Source organism: Peromyscus californicus, unplaced genomic scaffold (assembly GCF_007827085.1).
Source record: "Peromyscus californicus insignis strain IS unplaced genomic scaffold, ASM782708v3 Scaffold_12__1_contigs__length_115047231, whole genome shotgun sequence".
Classification (NCBI taxonomy): domain Eukaryota; kingdom Metazoa; phylum Chordata; class Mammalia; order Rodentia; family Cricetidae; genus Peromyscus; species Peromyscus californicus.
Window position 1 is genome coordinate 92,800,048 of NW_026294413.1, and position 18,431 is coordinate 92,818,478.

At 45.6% G+C, this 18,431-nt stretch overlaps 1 protein-coding gene across 1 annotated transcript in view; it reads left to right on the forward strand.

The window, feature by feature from the left end:
• Nucleotides 1-18,431, forward strand: part of Ercc6 (ERCC excision repair 6, chromatin remodeling factor) — an 82,383-nt gene that overhangs the window by 8,646 nt on the left and 55,306 nt on the right. The window contains exons 4-5 of the mRNA XM_052733903.1: nucleotides 1,557-1,668; nucleotides 8,310-9,039. Of these exons, the coding sequence (XP_052589863.1) occupies nucleotides 1,557-1,668; nucleotides 8,310-9,039 (842 nt within the window). The remainder of the gene's footprint in view (nucleotides 1-1,556; nucleotides 1,669-8,309; nucleotides 9,040-18,431) is intronic.

Genomic DNA, 18,431 nt, shown 5'->3' on the forward strand with positions numbered 1-18,431 from the left:
GAGTAGTTCTTTTGTGGTTTTGCATGCTTCCTCACTTCTGTGTTCTTTCCTGGTCTTTCCTGTCACCATGTTACGCTACCATTCCAGCCTCTGACTGGGATGTGGCCTCTCACTCAGTCCCTTTGCTTTGTCTGGCCTTTGCTGTCCTGCTTAGGTCTTGCTGAGCCAAGAGTCTCCTTTTGTTTCCTGTGGATGCAGCCATCACCCCTCACAGGCTCCGTCTCTGCTTTGGGTGCAGTCAGCACAGCCACGTCGGGGCTGCCTTTAGAGGCAGAGAACTCAAGGGGAGGAAGATCTGTTACCTAGGATCCTGCTTTGCTCAGGCTTGAAACTTTGGAGAGTGGGATTTATCCACAACTTCGTGAAGGTTGAAACACTTTTTGGATTTGCACACCTCCGTGTGGAAAGGAGTGGCAGTAACTAGGAAGGACAGCATTGATGGTTTAGTTCCTGGGCTTGCAGCTGACGCGTTGCAGCACATGAAGTACTTGTGCTTTTAAGTGCAGGTGAAGGCTGAGGAGAGACTCGGTTCTTGTGGCCCTCCTTTTATTTTCCATGTCCCAGTCCATTTCACCCAGACGTCAGAGCTGGCGGTAGTTCAGTGCGGAGGAGTCTTCATAAATCAAAAAGGGGGCATTTGGCTTCTTGGGGATTGGGATTTTAAGGATGGAAAGGACCAAACTTTAGGTGACTGGGTCATGGTGTGACCTAATTATGTTTCCCCATCTTTCTTTAGCAAGACGTCGGTGTTTGGGATTTTCAGAGGAAAAGTGTTTTAAGTAGATATTCTTGATGAGAGGAAGACTGAGAAAACAACAAATTGAACGTCGTGGTAGCATGCTGTTGTTTGCGTTCACCGTTGTTTCCCTTTGCTCCCCCCCCCCCCCACACACACACACTTCAATGCTAAAGATCAACCCAGGGCCTTGTGTGCTAGGCAAGAGCTCTTTTCTCCATGAAGATAATCGAAGCACTTTGGTCTGGTTAATTGAGAGGCTTTAGGAAGGCCACACATCTGAGTTCTGATATGCCAAGGGAGACAAAAAAGGAGTCTGAGGTACTTGGAGGAAAAAGGCACAATGTCTCTCAAAGCTTTTGGTGGGGTAGGGTACTGTAAAGGATGCCATTCCTGGGCAGTTCTCAGTGGGCATGACTTTAACCGTTTAAGCTCTTGGGTGTTCACCACTCTAGGCTGTTGCCTGCCATAGCCGTTTGGCTGCCAAGGTCAGAGACTGAGTTTAGTGATGTATCCAGAGTGTAAAGAGGGGACCTGGAGAACATGTCCACCTTCCACATCAGCGCACGTGATCCAAGTGCTCAGGCCCAAGGGTGAGGGCAGCCTGTGGGCATGGCTGGCTGCCTAGGAGCGCTCAAGCCAGTGTGCTGCAGGGCAGGGAATTGCTCAGATACGGCTCTCTGGTGGTGTTACCTGTGGGCTTTCCATTTCATGTTTATTTTACTCTTGACTAAAGCTTTAAAATTTTGTGGTACAATCCTTTGTATTTAACAATAAATCACTGCATTTTATGTCTTGTATTTGGGGTTTACAATTCAAGGAACAACAGCTAAAGAAGATAACTGCAAAACAGAAACGTCTCCAGGCCATCCTTGGAGGGGCCGGGGTCCAAGTAGAACTGGATCATGCCAGCCTGGAGGAGGAAGACACAGGTGAGGATGCTGGGGACAGCTTGCCATGCTCTTAATTGATGCTTGGTGCCTGTATTCAGGGGAGGTGTTGTAGAACACATTGCTTTCCTTAGTGTCAGATGGTTCTGGGGAGATCGTGTCCTCCTACAGAACCAGAGCTCTTAAGTGACACAAGGTTTTTAGAGACTGAAATAAAATGTTAACCTGGTTCTCTGGAAGTTACTGATGCACATTTAGTGTTAGGCTTAACAAATTGGAAATTTAAACATTCTTATGCATGTAACTTGATAAAGAGAACTAGCATCGTGATTAAGTCCATTTTGTAACCCCAGCATCGTCAGTCAGCCTCTGTAGATGCTCACACTGTCCAGCATCGTCAGTCAGCCCCTGTAGATGCTCACACAGTCCAGCATCGTCAGTCAGCCTCTGTAGATGCTCACACAGTCCAGCATCATCAGTCAGCCTCTGTAGATGCTCACACTGTCCAGCATCATCAGTCAGCCTCTGTAGATGCTCACACTGTCCAGCATCATCAGTCGGCCTCTGTAGATGTTCACACTGTCCAGCATCATCAGTTGGCCTCTGTAGATGTTCACACTGTCAGCATCATCAGTCAGCCTCTGTAGATGCTCACACTGTCCAGCATCATCAGTCAGCCTCTGTAGATGCTCACACTGTCCAGCATCATCAGTCAGCCTCTGTAGATGCTCACACTGTCCAGTATCATCAGTCAGCCTCTGTAGATGTTCACACTGTCCAACATCGTCAGTCAGCCTCTGTAGATGTTCACACTGTCCAGCATCGTCAGTCAGCCTCTGTAGATGCTCACACTGTCCAGCATCATCAGTCAGCCTCTGTAGATGTTCACACTTATCTTTAAGGAACATGGTGGGCTTTCCAAGTATTCATTCTGTTAAGGAAAGACTTTCAAGTTAGACCATGGCCAGTATTCCTTTCAAGTACTCTTCAGGGTGGTTGTGCTTTGGAAAATCTCTTGGGAAAATGTATAAGCTCTGGAACTAATTCTTTCTTTGTTTCTGTATTTACACACTGTTGGCGTTGCTTGGCCAGTACCTGCTTGAAATATAAAGACTGAAGCTTCTTAGACTTTAGCTGATGAAGCAAACATTCTCTTTTAGCTCCTAGAATGTTTTCTTCATGTAGCCTGGAGGACTAGTGTGAAGATTGTAACAATGGACAACAGAAAAAATAAATGTGTTTTCCTCCCCTACCCCCAAACAAGATCTCACTTGTAACCCAGGCTAGCCTCAAAATTGTGATCTTCCTGCATTGTGTGTATGTCCTCACTCATGGCCTTAGATTTATTTTAAAGCTCAGTCTCGTGTGTTTCATTAATCTTACATCGGTGTTTTCTGCCGCTTGGGCTCTGGCTTTCCCACTAGTGAGGGAAATCTATTCCTGTCCGTAAAGGAAATCTATTCCTGTCTGTTTGTCTAAAGCCGGCTGGTCTTTGGTTCTGGTGATGCTTTAGTAAAGCTTGGTGCAGAGTTCATCAGTACCTCCCTAAGTCCTGCAGCCTCTTTTCACCTCTGCTGAGTCAGCCTCTTGACAGCAACTGGTACTGCCTGTGTCTTGAGAGAGCCTCAGATGCTTGCTGCCTCCTGGCTTCTTTTCTGCCCTCTGATTAGTTCTGGTTAGTTATTTTGGTTAGTTTATCCAGCAGTATCTCAAATGCTGATATTGCTTAGGACTTGTTGAGTGCTCCTGTTCTGTTTTCTCTCCCTGAGTATCTCATCCCATGGATCTGGTGTCTTACAAATCTGTAGCCCCCTTTTTTCTGAACTCTTGGTTTGCAGGATTCTTCTCCATCTGACCACTAGTCATCACTGCAGACTGGTTCTTCTCTTTGTCCTTTTTCCTTGTCCTGTCTGCACAGGCCATAGAGCTGAATGCCAGAGTGGCCAGGCTTTGGGGACCCAGCTCTGTATTGCTGAGTGTGGACCTCTCTCAGCCCTTCAGGGGTCAGGGAAGTATGCTGCCCACATGCTTCCCTGAGGCCTTTCCTTGTGGTGGCTATGAGGTTAAGAAGCCCTTTTCCTGGGTGTAGGTGGTATGAAGAGAGACTACAAACACAGTGAGGCCTGGCTTTACCAGTGTGACCTGGAGGGTAGCAGGCGTGCTTACCACCTTCTCTGTTCAGCAGCATACTGGGTACTGTAGGGATAGAAGAAGAAAAGCTCGAAGAGTAAAGGTGGGAAAGAGAATCCATCCTTATTCATAGCCGTGTGATGGTTTATATAGAAAATTCAAACGATTGATGTGGAATCATCCCGTGACTTTTAATAAATAGCATTGAATACATATACATAAAAGTTAGTCACTTTTGTATGCCAGGAAAAACAAAAGATAAAGTTTAATAAAGGTGCCAGTTGTAATCTAAATACCTAGAAATAAATCTTAGTAAAAAAGGTAGTTCTACAGTGTCTTATACATTTAAAACCTGCAAAATGTTATTGACAAAGAAAAACCTAAGTAAATGGAAAGATATACTGTAGTTGATACAGTATTATAAAGATGTTATTTCTTGTCAGTTGTGCAGCTGTAAGTTTCTCTAGTCCTACCTGGTTCCATGGTCACATGTTTCTACGGTCCCGCTCTGGCCCTGTGGTCCCACAGCCACTTATAAAATAATCACTCAGAGACTTACTATTAATTGCAAATTATATGACCTATGGGTCAGGCTTCTTGCTAGCTCGCTCTTATAACTTAACTCAACTCATTTCTATTAATCTATAAGTTGCCATGTGGCCATGGCATTACCGGTCTGCTGGCATCTTGCTGCTCCTTGGGCAGCAGCTGGCATCTCCCTTTACTCTCCTTTCTCCTTTCACTATCTTGGATTTTCCCACCTGGCTCCATCCTGCCCTGCCATAGGCCAATTCAGCTTTATTTATTAACCAATGGGAGTAACACATATTCACAGCATACAGAAAGACATCCCACAGCACAGTTCTAGTTTCAATGCTACCCCAATACAAATCTGAGCCTTTTTTTTTTTTTTAAATGGCAAATGGCATGTGTAAGACATGTAGGCTGGAGGTAAAGGTCATTAACAAGCTGATGCTAAAATCTGCCATCTCAGCTCTTGGGAGGCTGAATCAGGAGGATTGCTGTGAATTTGAGACTAGCTTAGCCTACAGAGTAAGACCTGTAGTCTTACCCCTCCTTATTGAAGAAAAGAGAAAGAACACAATGCCAAGCTCTATTATAAAACTGTAGTGATTAAGACGGTGTGGTGTTGGGCTCAGGGATACTCAGACAGGGCAGTGGATGGAAGAGAAGACTCAGGAAACAGGCCCCCCTATGTATAATCACTTGATTAGGACAAAGATGGTAAGCAGTGTTATGATGAACAGTCTTTTGATCAATAATACTAATCTACATGAAAATAAAATGAATCTTGATCTGTTACATTGTGTATAAAAATATATCTTAAGCAGATCATAGATCTGAATGTAATGATAAAAGGCTTTGAGAACATAACACAGGGAAGACATTAATCACGATCCTGGGTGTAGGGGAGGCAAAGACTGAAGCAAGAGCAAAAATGTGCACATGGAAGAAAATGGTTTGTTAAGTGGACTCTAATGACAGCCAAGAGCTGCTTGTCAAGATGGTGTTTAGACTGGGAGAAGGGGAGCTGCAGAGTAGGTGGGGGAGGAATTTGTAGGACATGCAAAGGGCTTGAATTATAATGCATTAAAAAAAAAACACGCCGGGCGGTGGTGGCGCACGCCTTTAATCCCAGCACTCGGGAGGCAGAGCCAGGCGGATCTCTGTGAGTTCGAGGCCGGCCTGGACTACCAAGTGAGTTCCAGGAAAGGCGCAAAGCTACACAGAGAAACCCTGTCTTGAAAAACCAAAAAAAAAAAAAAAAAAAAAAAAAAACACACACACACACAAACCCAGAAAAAAGGGTTTAAGACAGAGACTAAGAAGAGTGGGTCCAGGATTTTGTCCACAAAAGTAGAACATGAGGTCAGTGAATCTGAAAGGCCTTCTATTTTCAGTGGGAATCAGTAGAATGATGTAATGGCAAGAATGTGGACCAGTTGGAACTCTTCAACACTTTTGAAACTTAAGCTAGTGCCACTTTGCAAATCTATTCAGCTGTGTCTACTAAAGCTTAACATACTAAAGAATCAGATGCACATTGTTATTAAAGGATGTCTACCAGAGTATTCATGGCAGCCTTGTTCTAAAATCTAGCAGCCCAAACCTGGAGACCACCCAAGCTACATTAATAGTAGAAAGAGGGAATTGCAGTACAATCACAGAATAGTGGCAACATTAATTGAATAAAGTTCAACTCAGTTTAGCAAATCAGTATGGATCTCACATGCAGAATGCCAGGCATGGCAGGTAGACATGAATGCAGCCAGCATGAGTCATCCTTAGAGTCAGGCCTGCCACTATCTTGGGAGGCTGGAAGCTGAGAAGTGGCGTGGAGGGTGTTCCAGGAATACTAGTAATTTCTATTACTTGATGTGGATGCTGATATATAATTGCAGATCTTGTTTTTGTGTGGATGTTCACAGAGCTTATGACTTGTGTACTCTGATGTATATTTTATTTCGGTGCAGGGGTAGTGAAAAACTGACTGGTGACAATGGCCTTGTAGGTCTTTTATTTTCTGACTACATGGTAAAGTATCTTGCTGGAGGTCAGCTTCAGTTAGTGAGAGGGGTGTTTCTGGGTGACTATACTTGGCATGTCTTCATGTTTAGTTCATCTGTTCATGTTATTCACATCACATGTCTAGCATGGTGTCATCCAGTATATGTGTGTGTGTGTGTGTGTGTGTGTGTGTGTGTGTGTGTGTGTGCATATGTGGAGGCCAGAGGAGGGGTGTGTGTGTGTGTGTGTGTGTATGTGGAGGTCAGAGGAGGGGTGTGTGTGTGTGGGTGGGTGGGTGCATATGTGGAGGTCAGAGGAGATGTGTGTGTGTGTGTGTGTGTGTGTGTGTGTGTGTGTGTGTGTGTATATGTGGAGGTCAGAGGAGATGTATGTGTGTGTATGTGTGTGTGTGTGTATATGTGGAGGTCAGAGGAGGGGTGTGTGTGTGTGTGTGTGTGTGTGTGTGTGTGCATATGTGGAGGCCAGAGGAGGGGTGTGTGTGTGTATGTGTGTATGTGGAGGCCAGAGGAGAGGGGTGTGTGTGTGTGTGTGTGTGTGTGTATGTAGACCAGAGAGGACATCAGGACTAGGCCCTGTCATTCTCTACCTTATTTCTTGAGACAGAGTTTCACGTGAACCCGGGCTTGCTGTCCCAGCTAGCCTAGCTAGGAAGCGAGCCTGCAGGATCCACTCGACTCTGCCCCCAGTGCTGGGGTTACAGCACTTTGTGGCCATGCCTGGCTTTCCATGGGTACTGAGGAGTTAAACTTCCGTTGTCATGTTTTCACAGCAGGCCATCTTCCCAGCTCTCTAATGGCCCTTTCTGCAGTGAGGGGATCTCTCTTCGTTGGTCAGTGTGCTGGCCATTGGTCACATCTAGCTGTTGAGCACTTCCATATTGGAACTGTGGGATTCAGTTTTCCCCTATCTGAACTGACCAGGCATGGGCCACCTGTGTCCTGTGGGCCACATGTGTCCTGGGATAGCTATGAATGCAGCCCAACACATCTGTAGATGGCAGTGCCTTGTGGCAATGTCAGAGGGTTAGACAGCTGATCTAAGTGACTGGTAGTGACATGCCGGCAGTGCAGAGTAAGTCCTTCATGTCTGTGTTAGCTAGGCATGCTGACCCCATGAACGGAGGTCATCTGAATGTTGGGCAAAGCAATGATATGGAAACGTGGGGGATCATTCCTCATGGATGAGGAAACACAGCTAAGTTTGTCTATTTATAACCAATAGTGTGTAGATAAGCCTGCCTTTGACAGGGAACAGGACTCTAATTGACACATTTTTACTCAAATTCAAAGGTAGACAAAAGAACTAGTGTATAGTAAGGTAAATATATTTAGTGTATTTATGAGGCATTGTGATTTCTCAATGATATATATTGTGTAGTATGTAAATTAGGTTAAACATGGCTGTTTTCTCAAACATTATCATTTTTTTTTTATGGTGAAACATCTAAACCCTTACTCCACTATTGAAACACACAGGAGTTCTTGTTTCTGCGCTCCTCCTGCTGTGGAGTGGCGCCACAGACTGCCGCTGCTGTTTAACTGGGATTTAGTCCCATGGATCAGCCTTCCCTGTCCTCCCGATGTTCTTCTCAGCTCTTGATGGTCGCATCCTACTCTCAACTTCCGTGAGATCAGCTCTTCTAGATGTACATATAAGGGAGAGCACACAGTACTTGCCTTTCTGTGTCTGCCTTGTTTCAGTTCGGTCTCCATTCTGTGTTGTCACAGGTATAATAATTTCATCTTTTAAAAAATGGCTGCACAGTGTTCTGTGGTACATACGTGTACCACAGTTACATGATGTCATATTTTGGAGACAAGTTACTGAGAAAATACCTTTTTAAACAGGAATATATTATATAAATGCCATAATAAACTTTGCTCTGCTTCAGTCCACTGATTATTTTGTGAGTTGTTGGAAGTTCTTACTGTCTGTGAATGAGTGGTTGTTTCCTGTGTGCTGTCTCAGAGTTTACTGGAGTCTTCTTGTTGTTTCCTTTTCAGAGGCGGAGCCATCATGTCTTGGCAGTATGCTCATGCCCGCCCAGGAGGCCGCCTGGGAAGAACTGATCCGCACTGGCCAGATGACACCATTTGGTACCCCAGCCCCTCAGAAACCGGAGAAAAAGCCTAGAAAGATAATGCTCAATGAAGTATCAGGCTTTGAAAAATATTTGGCAGACCAGGCACAACTGTCTTTTGAGAGGAAGAAACGAACTGCTAACAAAAAAGCAGCTAGAAAGGCCGTGGTCATATCTGAGTCAAGCGCAGGACCAAATGAGACCAAACGGGACCAGAGCAGCCAAGTCCTCTCCCGAGCAGATAAGCGCTTGAAGAAGCGTACCAGGAAGCTCCAGAAGAGGGCGCTGCAGTTCCAAGGGAAAGCGGCATTGCCATGGGGGAAGAACCATCTGCAGCCTGCTGTGAGGCCAGAGGCTGAGGGAGACACCGAGGGGGAGGAGTCGGGGTCCTTTCCCACCGATGGGGAAGAGGAGGAAGAGCAAGAGGAGGAGGAAGCGGTGGCCAACCTGTCTTCCGATGACATCAGCTATGAACTGAAGCCTCTGCGGAAGGGCCGGAAATACCAGAAGAAAGTCTCAGTGCATGAGGTTGATGATGACTTTTTCCCAAGTTCTGGGGAAGAAGATGAAGCTATGGAAGGAAGAGGAGGAGGTCGCAAGGTAGCGAGGTGCCGAGATGACGGCGATGAAGATTATTATAAGCAGCGGTTAAGGTTAGTGTGCAGGGGCTTGTGCCACTTACTGGCTATTAGGAGGCAGCCCTTTGAAGACCTTAGCATTCCAGATCTACATTGCACTAGACACCCACATGTGCAGAAGCTGGACTTGCTGCCATAGCCCACAAGAACCTGGACAGGACTCCTTAGTGGAGCTGGCCCCAAAGACTTCAGAGTCTTTATTCTAATTCAGAGGCAAGTCTGGGATGAGGAGCCGAGGGGAAGGCTGGGCAAGAGCTGAGAGGACTGACGTGAGCTGCGTTGACTTTGCTCAGAGTGGCGACTCTGCAGCAGGTGCCAGGAGAGGAAAAGGTGGTGCCTTTGGTTTTTTTCCCTTCTGAGGTAGGATATTCATTTTAGAGAAATTTCCTTTGGAAAAAGTTGAAGCTTGTGCTGTAGCATACAAGCAACTATACTCTCTCTCAAATTTTCCCTTCCTTGATTTTGAGAAAATAGTTGTCTACAGAATTATAGACTATCGTTAATGCTGAAGATAGATTGTGTGCACAGCACACATTCCCCCTCGCTGCCATTGGGCATTGCTGAGACTGAGTTGGCTTTTATCTTCAGGACTTTGTCAGCACTTGGTGTGAGAGAAGAGGGAGGTGAGTGTCTCCATGGAGTTACAGTCGCTATTTCTGGGTAGTTTCTGTGAGCCAGGAAAAGCACTCCACACACCACAGGCACAAGGTTTCTGCGTGAGCTCTGTAGGAGGTCTGCAGAGGTCAGAGGGGAAAAGGAACCCCAATACTTTTAAAATGTTTACCATTGAGGTGACTTTGGCCAGTCAGCAGTGCTTTTATTTGCAATGAGAGGAGACCTGATTGATAGTATTTCCAGTAGTTTTCCATTGGCTGTCCTGGGTGGAAGTTCCTACTGATTTTCTTTAGCTCAGAAATGCTGTTAACTCTAGTCCAAGCTCCACATACATTGCATAACCTTTTCAGAGTTTCCTTTTTTCTTCAAGACAGGGTTTCTCTGTGTAACAGCCCTGCCTGTCCTGGAACTCACTTTGTAGACCAGGCTGGCCTCCGGCTCACAGAGATTGACCTGCCTCTGCCTTCCCATTGCTGGGATTAAAGGCGTGCACCACCATGCCCAAGTTTCTTAAAGATAACTTAGGCCCACTGACATTGCCATCCTAGTAGCTCCTGTATGGTAGTACATTGATGGGGAGGGGCTTGTGTTTGTCTTTTCCCACTGTGACATTAGTTATTGTGCACACCTAATAGCTGTAATGTTTGAGGAATACTGCTCGATGCTTTTAAACAGTGAATAGTGTCAGTCTTTACTGTAGAAAATTAATAAAAGTGTTAATCATAACATATTGATTATAAATGGAACAATATATAGTCTTCTCATTAAACTGGGTCAATATTAAATGTATTTTAAACATAGCAATTTATTTTGATTGAATTTTAAATATGGATATAGTTTAATTTCATGGCAATAAGTTTTTCTTAATAATGTTAAGATTGTAAAACAATTTATTATTTCCAAAGCCATATCATAATCCATTTTTTTTTTGCTAAAGTTACAGTAAAATCTCAGATGAATTTCAGAAATATCAATAACTCTTAATTGCCACCAAAATACGATCGCTCTTAAAATTTTATAGCTAGTTATTAAGGCTGTTAAGCTGCAGATATACACATTGAAATGTTTATATTACATCTCCTTTGGTACTCTTTTGATTGGGGGATGTTAAAAGAAAATAAAATGCTAAGTATTGAGAAGCATATTAATGTTTGAAATTTGCCAGTCACCGAATTCTGTTATGTGTTGCTGATCTTTTTAGACAGATTGAATTGTAGTAGTAGTCCTTGGAATGAAAAAGAACTTCAGGGTTGTTAATCATAGAATGACCAGAATAAATCCATACTTTCCAGTATAGAAAATAGTTTTTAAAGTGTTTAAAATTTAAGCATATGTAACCAGGCTAAGAACTTTATATAGAACTTAACAAGTACAGATTGATTATAGCTTGCTCGTTATGATGCTCTTTTACACTGTTGAATGTGAGGATGGGAAACTCCTAGAATGAAGATCCCAGGACTTAGGTTCTCTCAGCTTGAGAGTCACAGGCTTCTCACTAGCTCAGGGCTCATCTTTACGAGGTATCTTTGTTTAGTGCAGTGGTCCTCAACCTTCCTTAGTGCTGTGACCCTTTAACACAGTTCCTCTTGTGGTGGTGACCCCCAACCATAAATGATTTTCATTGCTACTTCGTAACTGTAATTTGGCTACTGTTGGAATCGTAGTGTAAATATCTGATATGCAGAATATCTGATACGTGCCCCTGTGAAGGGTGGTTGGACCCCCGAAGGGTTGCTGCCCACAGGTTGAGAGCTGCTGCTTTAGTCAGCTGCCCTGTGGGAATCTGTCGGCTGGCCGTTTCTGCACTGTCGCCTCCTCCAGATTGGACAGCAACAGGCACAGTCCTCCTCCTTTCTTGGATTAGGCCCAGGCTCTCAGCTCAGTCTTAGATGTTTGACTTTGTCAACTGTGTCTCCCTCTGCTGTCCCCTTCCGTGTGTTCTCATTCCTTCATGCACTGAGATCCTCAGGTGGGACCCAGGAGCTGCTGTAGATCAAATCTCTGAGTACTCCTAAGCTGGAGCTTCAAAGTCGGTGTTGGTGGGCCCTTCCTCTTGCTGGATGTGTGCAGGTATCCATTAGCATTTTCTTTCTTCACATAGTGCTGGTGCTTCAGAGAGCTCCAAGCTAACTAGACTTTCTGGAGCTGATACACAGTCCACACTTTAATTATTGTGTCCTCACAAGATGCAGATCCTTCCGCTTGTCTAGTCAAGGCTGGAAGCTAGCACCAGATGGTAACCTCTCCCAGCACAGTGGCCAGGTCAGCTGTACCTGTGCCTGGCACTTGCTACCTAGGTGCTGTGTGCTCGTTTCCCAGTTGTGATGTGAGGTTAGCTCCGTTGCTTGGTCTTTGCTTCCACGTTCGAGTGTATGTCTGCATCCTGGGACTGGCTTCTTGAGTTCTGGCAAAGAGGCCATAGGCTGTTAGTGGACATGAACCGATACAGAACCTAAGTATGAAGAGGGCAATGGACACAGACCAGGGATGGAGGAGACTTTCTGGAGGAAGTGCATTGCAGTGCAGGGCCTTGTCTATGCACCAGCTCAAACACGTTGGCATGGTCCTTGAGGGATGTGTAACATTTGCCTCTGAGTGTCACGTGTGTCACTGGAAAGGAAATACTTCATGCCAGCGACAATAAGGAGGTGCAGCCCAACATTGCTACCCCTCAGATTATGCCACAGGAAAGCATTTGAGGACAAGTCAGTGAAACAAAGTTAGCATGTTTAGAGTGAAGATGAGGGATGGTACACATTTCAGCATGACGGACAGAGATGTTTGGCAAGGGCATGTGTACCCGAGACAATAGAGAGGAGCACTTAGGGGTCTCTGTGGTTTTTATGCATGTGATTTTGTGGCTTTCTAAATTACATTGTTCAAAAGATATAATTCGTAAGGATTAAAGATTAAATAGTTTAAAAAATAAGTAAAAACACATGAATTGGTTTACTTATTTATGGTAAAGAATTTCCACTTGTAAATGAAGTTGTACTCTAGTTTTATGAGGTGTGCCTTTTGTGTTTAAGGATGGGAGAGGAGTCAGACACTCTGACCTTGAGGAAGCATGGCTTATTTGTTGTTTTACCACCCCATTAGCATCTTTAGGAACCACAGAGTTTCCTCTGTAGGACTTTTTTTTTTTTTACTTTTTTTTATTAAGAATTTTTTTTTATTCATTTTACATTCCAATCAAAGATCCCCCTCTTCCCTCCTGTCGCTCCAGCCTCCCCCTCCCAACCCACCCCCCCATTCCCTCCTACAGGAAGGTAAGGCCTCCCATGGGGAGGTACATTTAGTAGAGGCAGGTCCAAGCCCCTAAGACTCTTGGGTCTGCCAAGCGGGAAGGACAGCTGAGAGCCCGGCCTGAGGGCCTTCTTTCCTGTCTCATGTCCTTGTAGTTTATTTTCTTTCTGTCTCACTGTGTGCTCTGGAGGCCAGCAGTTCCTCAGGGTCTGATTTGTGTTGCCTTAGCGATGTGGGTGATGGTGGTGATCTGTGGAGAGGCCTGACATCCAGGCTCTCCCATCAGAACAGAAACTCAGCATCTTCTCCACCTGCCAGCTCCAGCTTCTGGGAGTGGTCTCTTTTCCAGGAGATCCAGGCCTTCTTGGGGCTGGGGATGTCCCTCAGTGATGTCCATCCTGGCTCCACAGTGTGGGTAAGGGACATCAGTCAACAGCGTTCCCACCAGCTTTTTGACCTTGAGATGGTAAAACAGAACTTCATCCCCAGCAGTAGTCATCACTGCTCAGATAGGGCCGAGAGCATGGATTTCCAGACTTTCTGTTGTGGGTTTCTGTCGGTGAGAGTAGGGTTAGCATTTACTGCTTAGCTTTAATTCATACCCAGAAGCCCTTGCTTCTGGTTCTGTCCAGCTGTGATTTAAGTTGCCCAGTGAACTGCCTGCACATCCTTAGTAAGGAGCAGGCGCTGCAGCAGACTCAGCAGCACAGACTGGTTTTGCACAACCTCTGGGAACTCTGCTTCCAGCGATGACTGGACAGGTTAGACATGGAAATTCCCCCCAAAAGCTTGTCCAGGTGTGCTGTGGCACTGACTGAGTTGGAAACTGCTAAGTTATGTATGTTGGTTGCTGTTTCCCTCCTGAGACCATAGCTTTTGGCCGGTTTGGTTTTCCTAAAATCTTTCCTAGTGTTCCTTGGTAATTGTGCTTATGTAAGAGAGGGCCTGGGGTAGAGGAGAGTCTCCGCCTTTGAGGCCATTGGAAAACATTGGTAAGGACCGTGGGGTCTGAGGTGCAGTGCTTTCTGTATTCAACTCTAAAGCAATATGGCATTGCTTTGGAGGTAGCCCTTCTCCAGCCCTCGCCTCCAGTCAGTTAAACCCAAGAGAGGCCAGAAACACTGTTTCAAGTGATGGGCTCCTCAGACCATCTGGCACACAGGGCTGAATGCTAGGTCTGCAGCCTGAAACTGGCTACATTTTATCCTGCTGCTGGGCTTACAGGCTTTCCCTCTTCTTCCACTTGTTTTTAATCGTAAATGTATAGCAGTATTAAGATGGGAAAAACCTGTACATATTTTTCTTCATTGTTCCAGTCTTTGAGCTTGTACAGACCTGCTTTTGCCTTGTTACGGTTATAGTGGCCCTCACAAATATGTTATAGTCAACTTGCCCATGGTCTCACCACTAAGCTGAGGCCGGAAGCTGGGAGATGTTGGAAATGTTTCCTTCCTTTGTGGGGTTGGTGGAAAGTACAGTGTCCACGTGTGACCACAAGGTGGTGCCAAGAGGCCAAGAAGCAGCGCATAGCTGCCTCTTTGATGGCCTCGAAAGCAAAACGGGAAACCTGGAATCTGGGAGTTGGAGATGGTTTAGGGCGATGGCTTCACTGTCAGCAAAAGAGATAGTCTCACTTCGAAAGAGCAACAGAGGCAGTTTATTTCGGAGAGAGCCGGTGGCCCAGAAACAGATTTAACTCACTTTAGTGCATTTTTTGAATTGTACATTTTTATCTTCTTGTGCCCTATTTTTTACTTTATTTTATGTGAATAAACAGGAGTTGAAATGGCTGATATAGGTTCAATTCCTTGTGTAAATGTTACAAAATGTCTTCTAGTTGTCTCAGGCTTTATCATTTGGGAAGCTAATGCTCCCTACTGCCCTTCACTGCGGACTGGGTGAGTTGGATCCTAGTATGGAGATTTGACATGCACATGGACATCTGGTGCTGCCAAGGATCAGATCCTGAAAGGGTCCAAGCAATGAACTTTGAGGAGTCCTCTCTGGTGTTCAAAAGGATAGCATCTGATGCGATAAGAACAGTCCGAGTAGTGGCACTCCACCTCAGCAGTGCAGCCCTGGGAGCCCTGGGAAGGAAGGCCGTGAGAAATCCAGCTCTTCTGAGTCTGCTCCAGAGGACTCACAACTTTGTCTCCTAGATGGGTTTTCTCTTCACTAGGGGCGGTGTGAAGGGATGAGGGGCAGTCAGCTCCACCCCGTCTAGGGTCCAGTTCCTGCTAAAGACAGTGCTCTCTGAAGGCCGGGTCTCCCAGCCTTCGTGCTGTGGATCCTTTCTCCCGTTTTGACAACATCCAGGTTGCGTTGGTTTGTCTGTTTGTTCCTCAGTTGGATCCTTGCTTGGATGTGGGGGACATTCAGCAGTTTTAGGCTGTACATACTTAAGCAAAATCCAGTTGTTTTACTTGCAGAAAGGTGCAAGTAAATTTGATTTCTGGAAATCTAAGATTAAAGTTTAATCTCCATCTGTTCTAGAAACCTAAATGTAACAATTTGAAGATTGTTCTTTGTGTGTTTCCAGGAGCTCAAGTCTTTGTCAAGGAAATAAGCTGGGTTTTTTGTTTTGTTTGTTTGTTTAACTTTCTTTGTAGGAATCTAGGTTTTAAAAAGAAAAGGAAGTTGATCCTCCCGCCTCGGCATGTTTTCTTAGAGAGCATGCTGGCTTTGAAATGACAAAACTGAGACACAGATGAAGACTAATTCCGCTTTCTGCTCTCTGCACACCTTTCATTCTCGGCTCAGGGCATAATTGTCTGCATCAGTCTTAATTTACCCCGTGAGGTCTGGACTCCTAACTGAGGGCATTTCGTCTGCTCAGATGTACCAATTAAGTCTACCCAGATAGACTGTAAAAAGGGAGATAAGAAAAGTGAAACACTGAGTCCCTCAATTTCACAAATGAGGCTAATCTGCAAGGGAGTCTTAGGTGTCTGAAACAGAAAAGCCATCGCAGCACACAAATGCAAACTATATTAAATACCCAGCTTGGTGTCTGGCTATACCTTCAAAAATCAGATTGCCCCCATTGTGCTGCTGCTGTAGAATTTCCTTCATGGAAATTGCAGTGAGTGGACAGTGATCTTGAGTTTGAAATTTCACAGTATTAACAGTGATTTGAGTGTATGGTATGTGTTCTTTCCCCACTTCCAGTCTGAAATTGTCCAGGGCCCAGGGATCCTTGCAGCTGCCTCAGGGCAGTGAGGGCAGGGAGTTTGGGAGGGGCCTGCTCATGTTTTGACTGTACAGCCCCGGGCTCCTCCTGTTTGCCAGTTCCCGTTAATAGGCATACTTTGTCCTGTTAGTGGGTTGGTGTGGGCAGTTGTGTCCATCGATTTGTCTGGTGTTAAGTGTGTCTCATGGGATGGTTCAGCTCAGATCATCTGTAGTCAGAACTGCCAGGCAGCTTTTCTGTTAGGTTGAAGAGTCTGTAGGTGTCAGGTGACAGTGGCTTGTGACTTTCCCTGTGTATTCATAAGTGGGGGTGGAGTCATGCTCCTGTACAGAAGCAATCTGTAGTATTGCTGATTTTTTTGTTTTTTGTTTTTTTCGAGACAGGGTTTCTCTGTGTAGTTTTGGTGCCTGTCCTGGATCTTGCTCTGTAGACCAGGCTGGCCTTGAACTTACAGAAATCCACCTGGCTCTGCCTCCCAAGTGCTGGGATTAAAGGCATGCACCACCACAGCCCGGAACTGATTTTTTTTTTTATAATAAACTTTATTATAAAATTTTGTAAAAAATCACACAGTGATTAACTAGGCCCAAAGTCTGTACAGCTAACTGTACAGAAGGTCATTGAACACTGCTTACCTTTGGACAGACATTGAAGATATGAGCATTGGTTTACCCTTCTTACAAAGGTCGTCAGTGACCCTTGTCTGGAAGTTTGGAAAACACCCATTCAGAGTGCTGTAATGAAATAGAGAAACATTTTTAAAAATATGTAAATCTTTATATAAAATGTATGTGTAATCTCAAAATTTGTCCAGGAGGCTGGGGAGATGGGTAAAAGTTCTTATCATACAGGCCTGATGACCTGAGTTTAGTTCCCTGAAGCCCAAAGCTGCATGTGATGCTGTACATCTGTGATCTAGTGCTCCTGCAGTGAAATAGGAGGTGGAGACAGAATTTGCTGGGAGCTCACAGGCTGGCTAGCCTGGGGTACCCTTCCTGCACAGTGGTGGGAACCACAAGCACGTCCTCAACAAGGTGGACAGAGAAACCAACTCCTGAAAGTTGTCTGTACTCCCCCAAGAGAAAAACAAAAACAAAAACAAAAGAACCCCACCACTACCAGCAGAAAACTTGTCCAAGGCTGGCCAGCTGCCACAACCGAGTTGGAAGTCATAGGTCATGAAGTCAGCGTGCCAGGCTCGCAACTGGTAGCCGTGAGATTGGGTTTCACCTGTCAAACAGGGATCCAAGTGGTACCCTGTCCCCGGAGAAAGACGACTACAGGAGACAAGTGGTACCCTGCCCCCGGAGAAAGACTACAGGAGACAAGTGGTACCCTGTCCCTGGAGAAAGACGACTACAGGAGACAAGTGGTACCCTGCCCCCGGGGAAAGACTACAGGAGACAAGTGGTACCCTGTCCCCCGGAGAAAGACCACAGGAGACAAGTGGTACCCTGCCCCCGGGGAAAGACTACAGGAGACAAGTGGTACCCTGCCCCCGGAGAAAGGTGACTACAGGAGACAAGTGGTACCCTGCCCCCGGGGAAAGACTACAGGAGACAAGTGGTACCCTGTCCCCGGAGAAAGACTACAGGAGACAAGTGGTACCCTGCCCCCGGAGAAAGACCACAGGAGACAAGTGGTACCCTGTCCCCGGAGAAAGACGACTACAGGAGACAAGTGGTACCCTGTCCCCGGAGAAAGACGACTACAGGAGACAAGTGGTACCCTGCCCCCGGAGAAAGACGACTACAGGAGACAAGTGGTACCCTGCCCCCGGAGAAAGGTGACTACAGGAGACAAGTGGTACCCTGCCCCCGGAGAAAGACTACAGGAGACAAGACTACAAGGAGGGACTTGTAGCTGTTGCCTGTTGAACTCTTGTGCCACAAACCAACACTGAGGACAAGATTCTGTCAAACTAGGAAGACCTTGAAAAGATGTCCTGAGAGGACAGTGATGACATTACAGGCACTGTGCATTTGAGGTGACCATTCTCAAACACTGCATTTGAGGTGACCGTTCTCAAACACTGCATTTGAGGTGACCGTTCTCAAACACTGCATTTGAGGTCACTATTCTCAAACACTGCATTTGAGGTGACTGTTCTCAAACACTGCATTTGAGGTGACCGTTCTCAAACACTGCATTTGAGGTGACCGTTCTCAAACACTGCATTTGAGGTCACTATTCTCAAACACTGCATTTGAGGTGACTGTTCTCAAACACTGCATTTGAGGTGACCATTTTCAAGCTGCATTTGAGGTGACCATTCTCAAACACTGCATTTGAGGTGACCGTTCTCAAACACTGAATTTGAGGTGACCATTTTCAAGCTGCATTTGAGGTGACCACT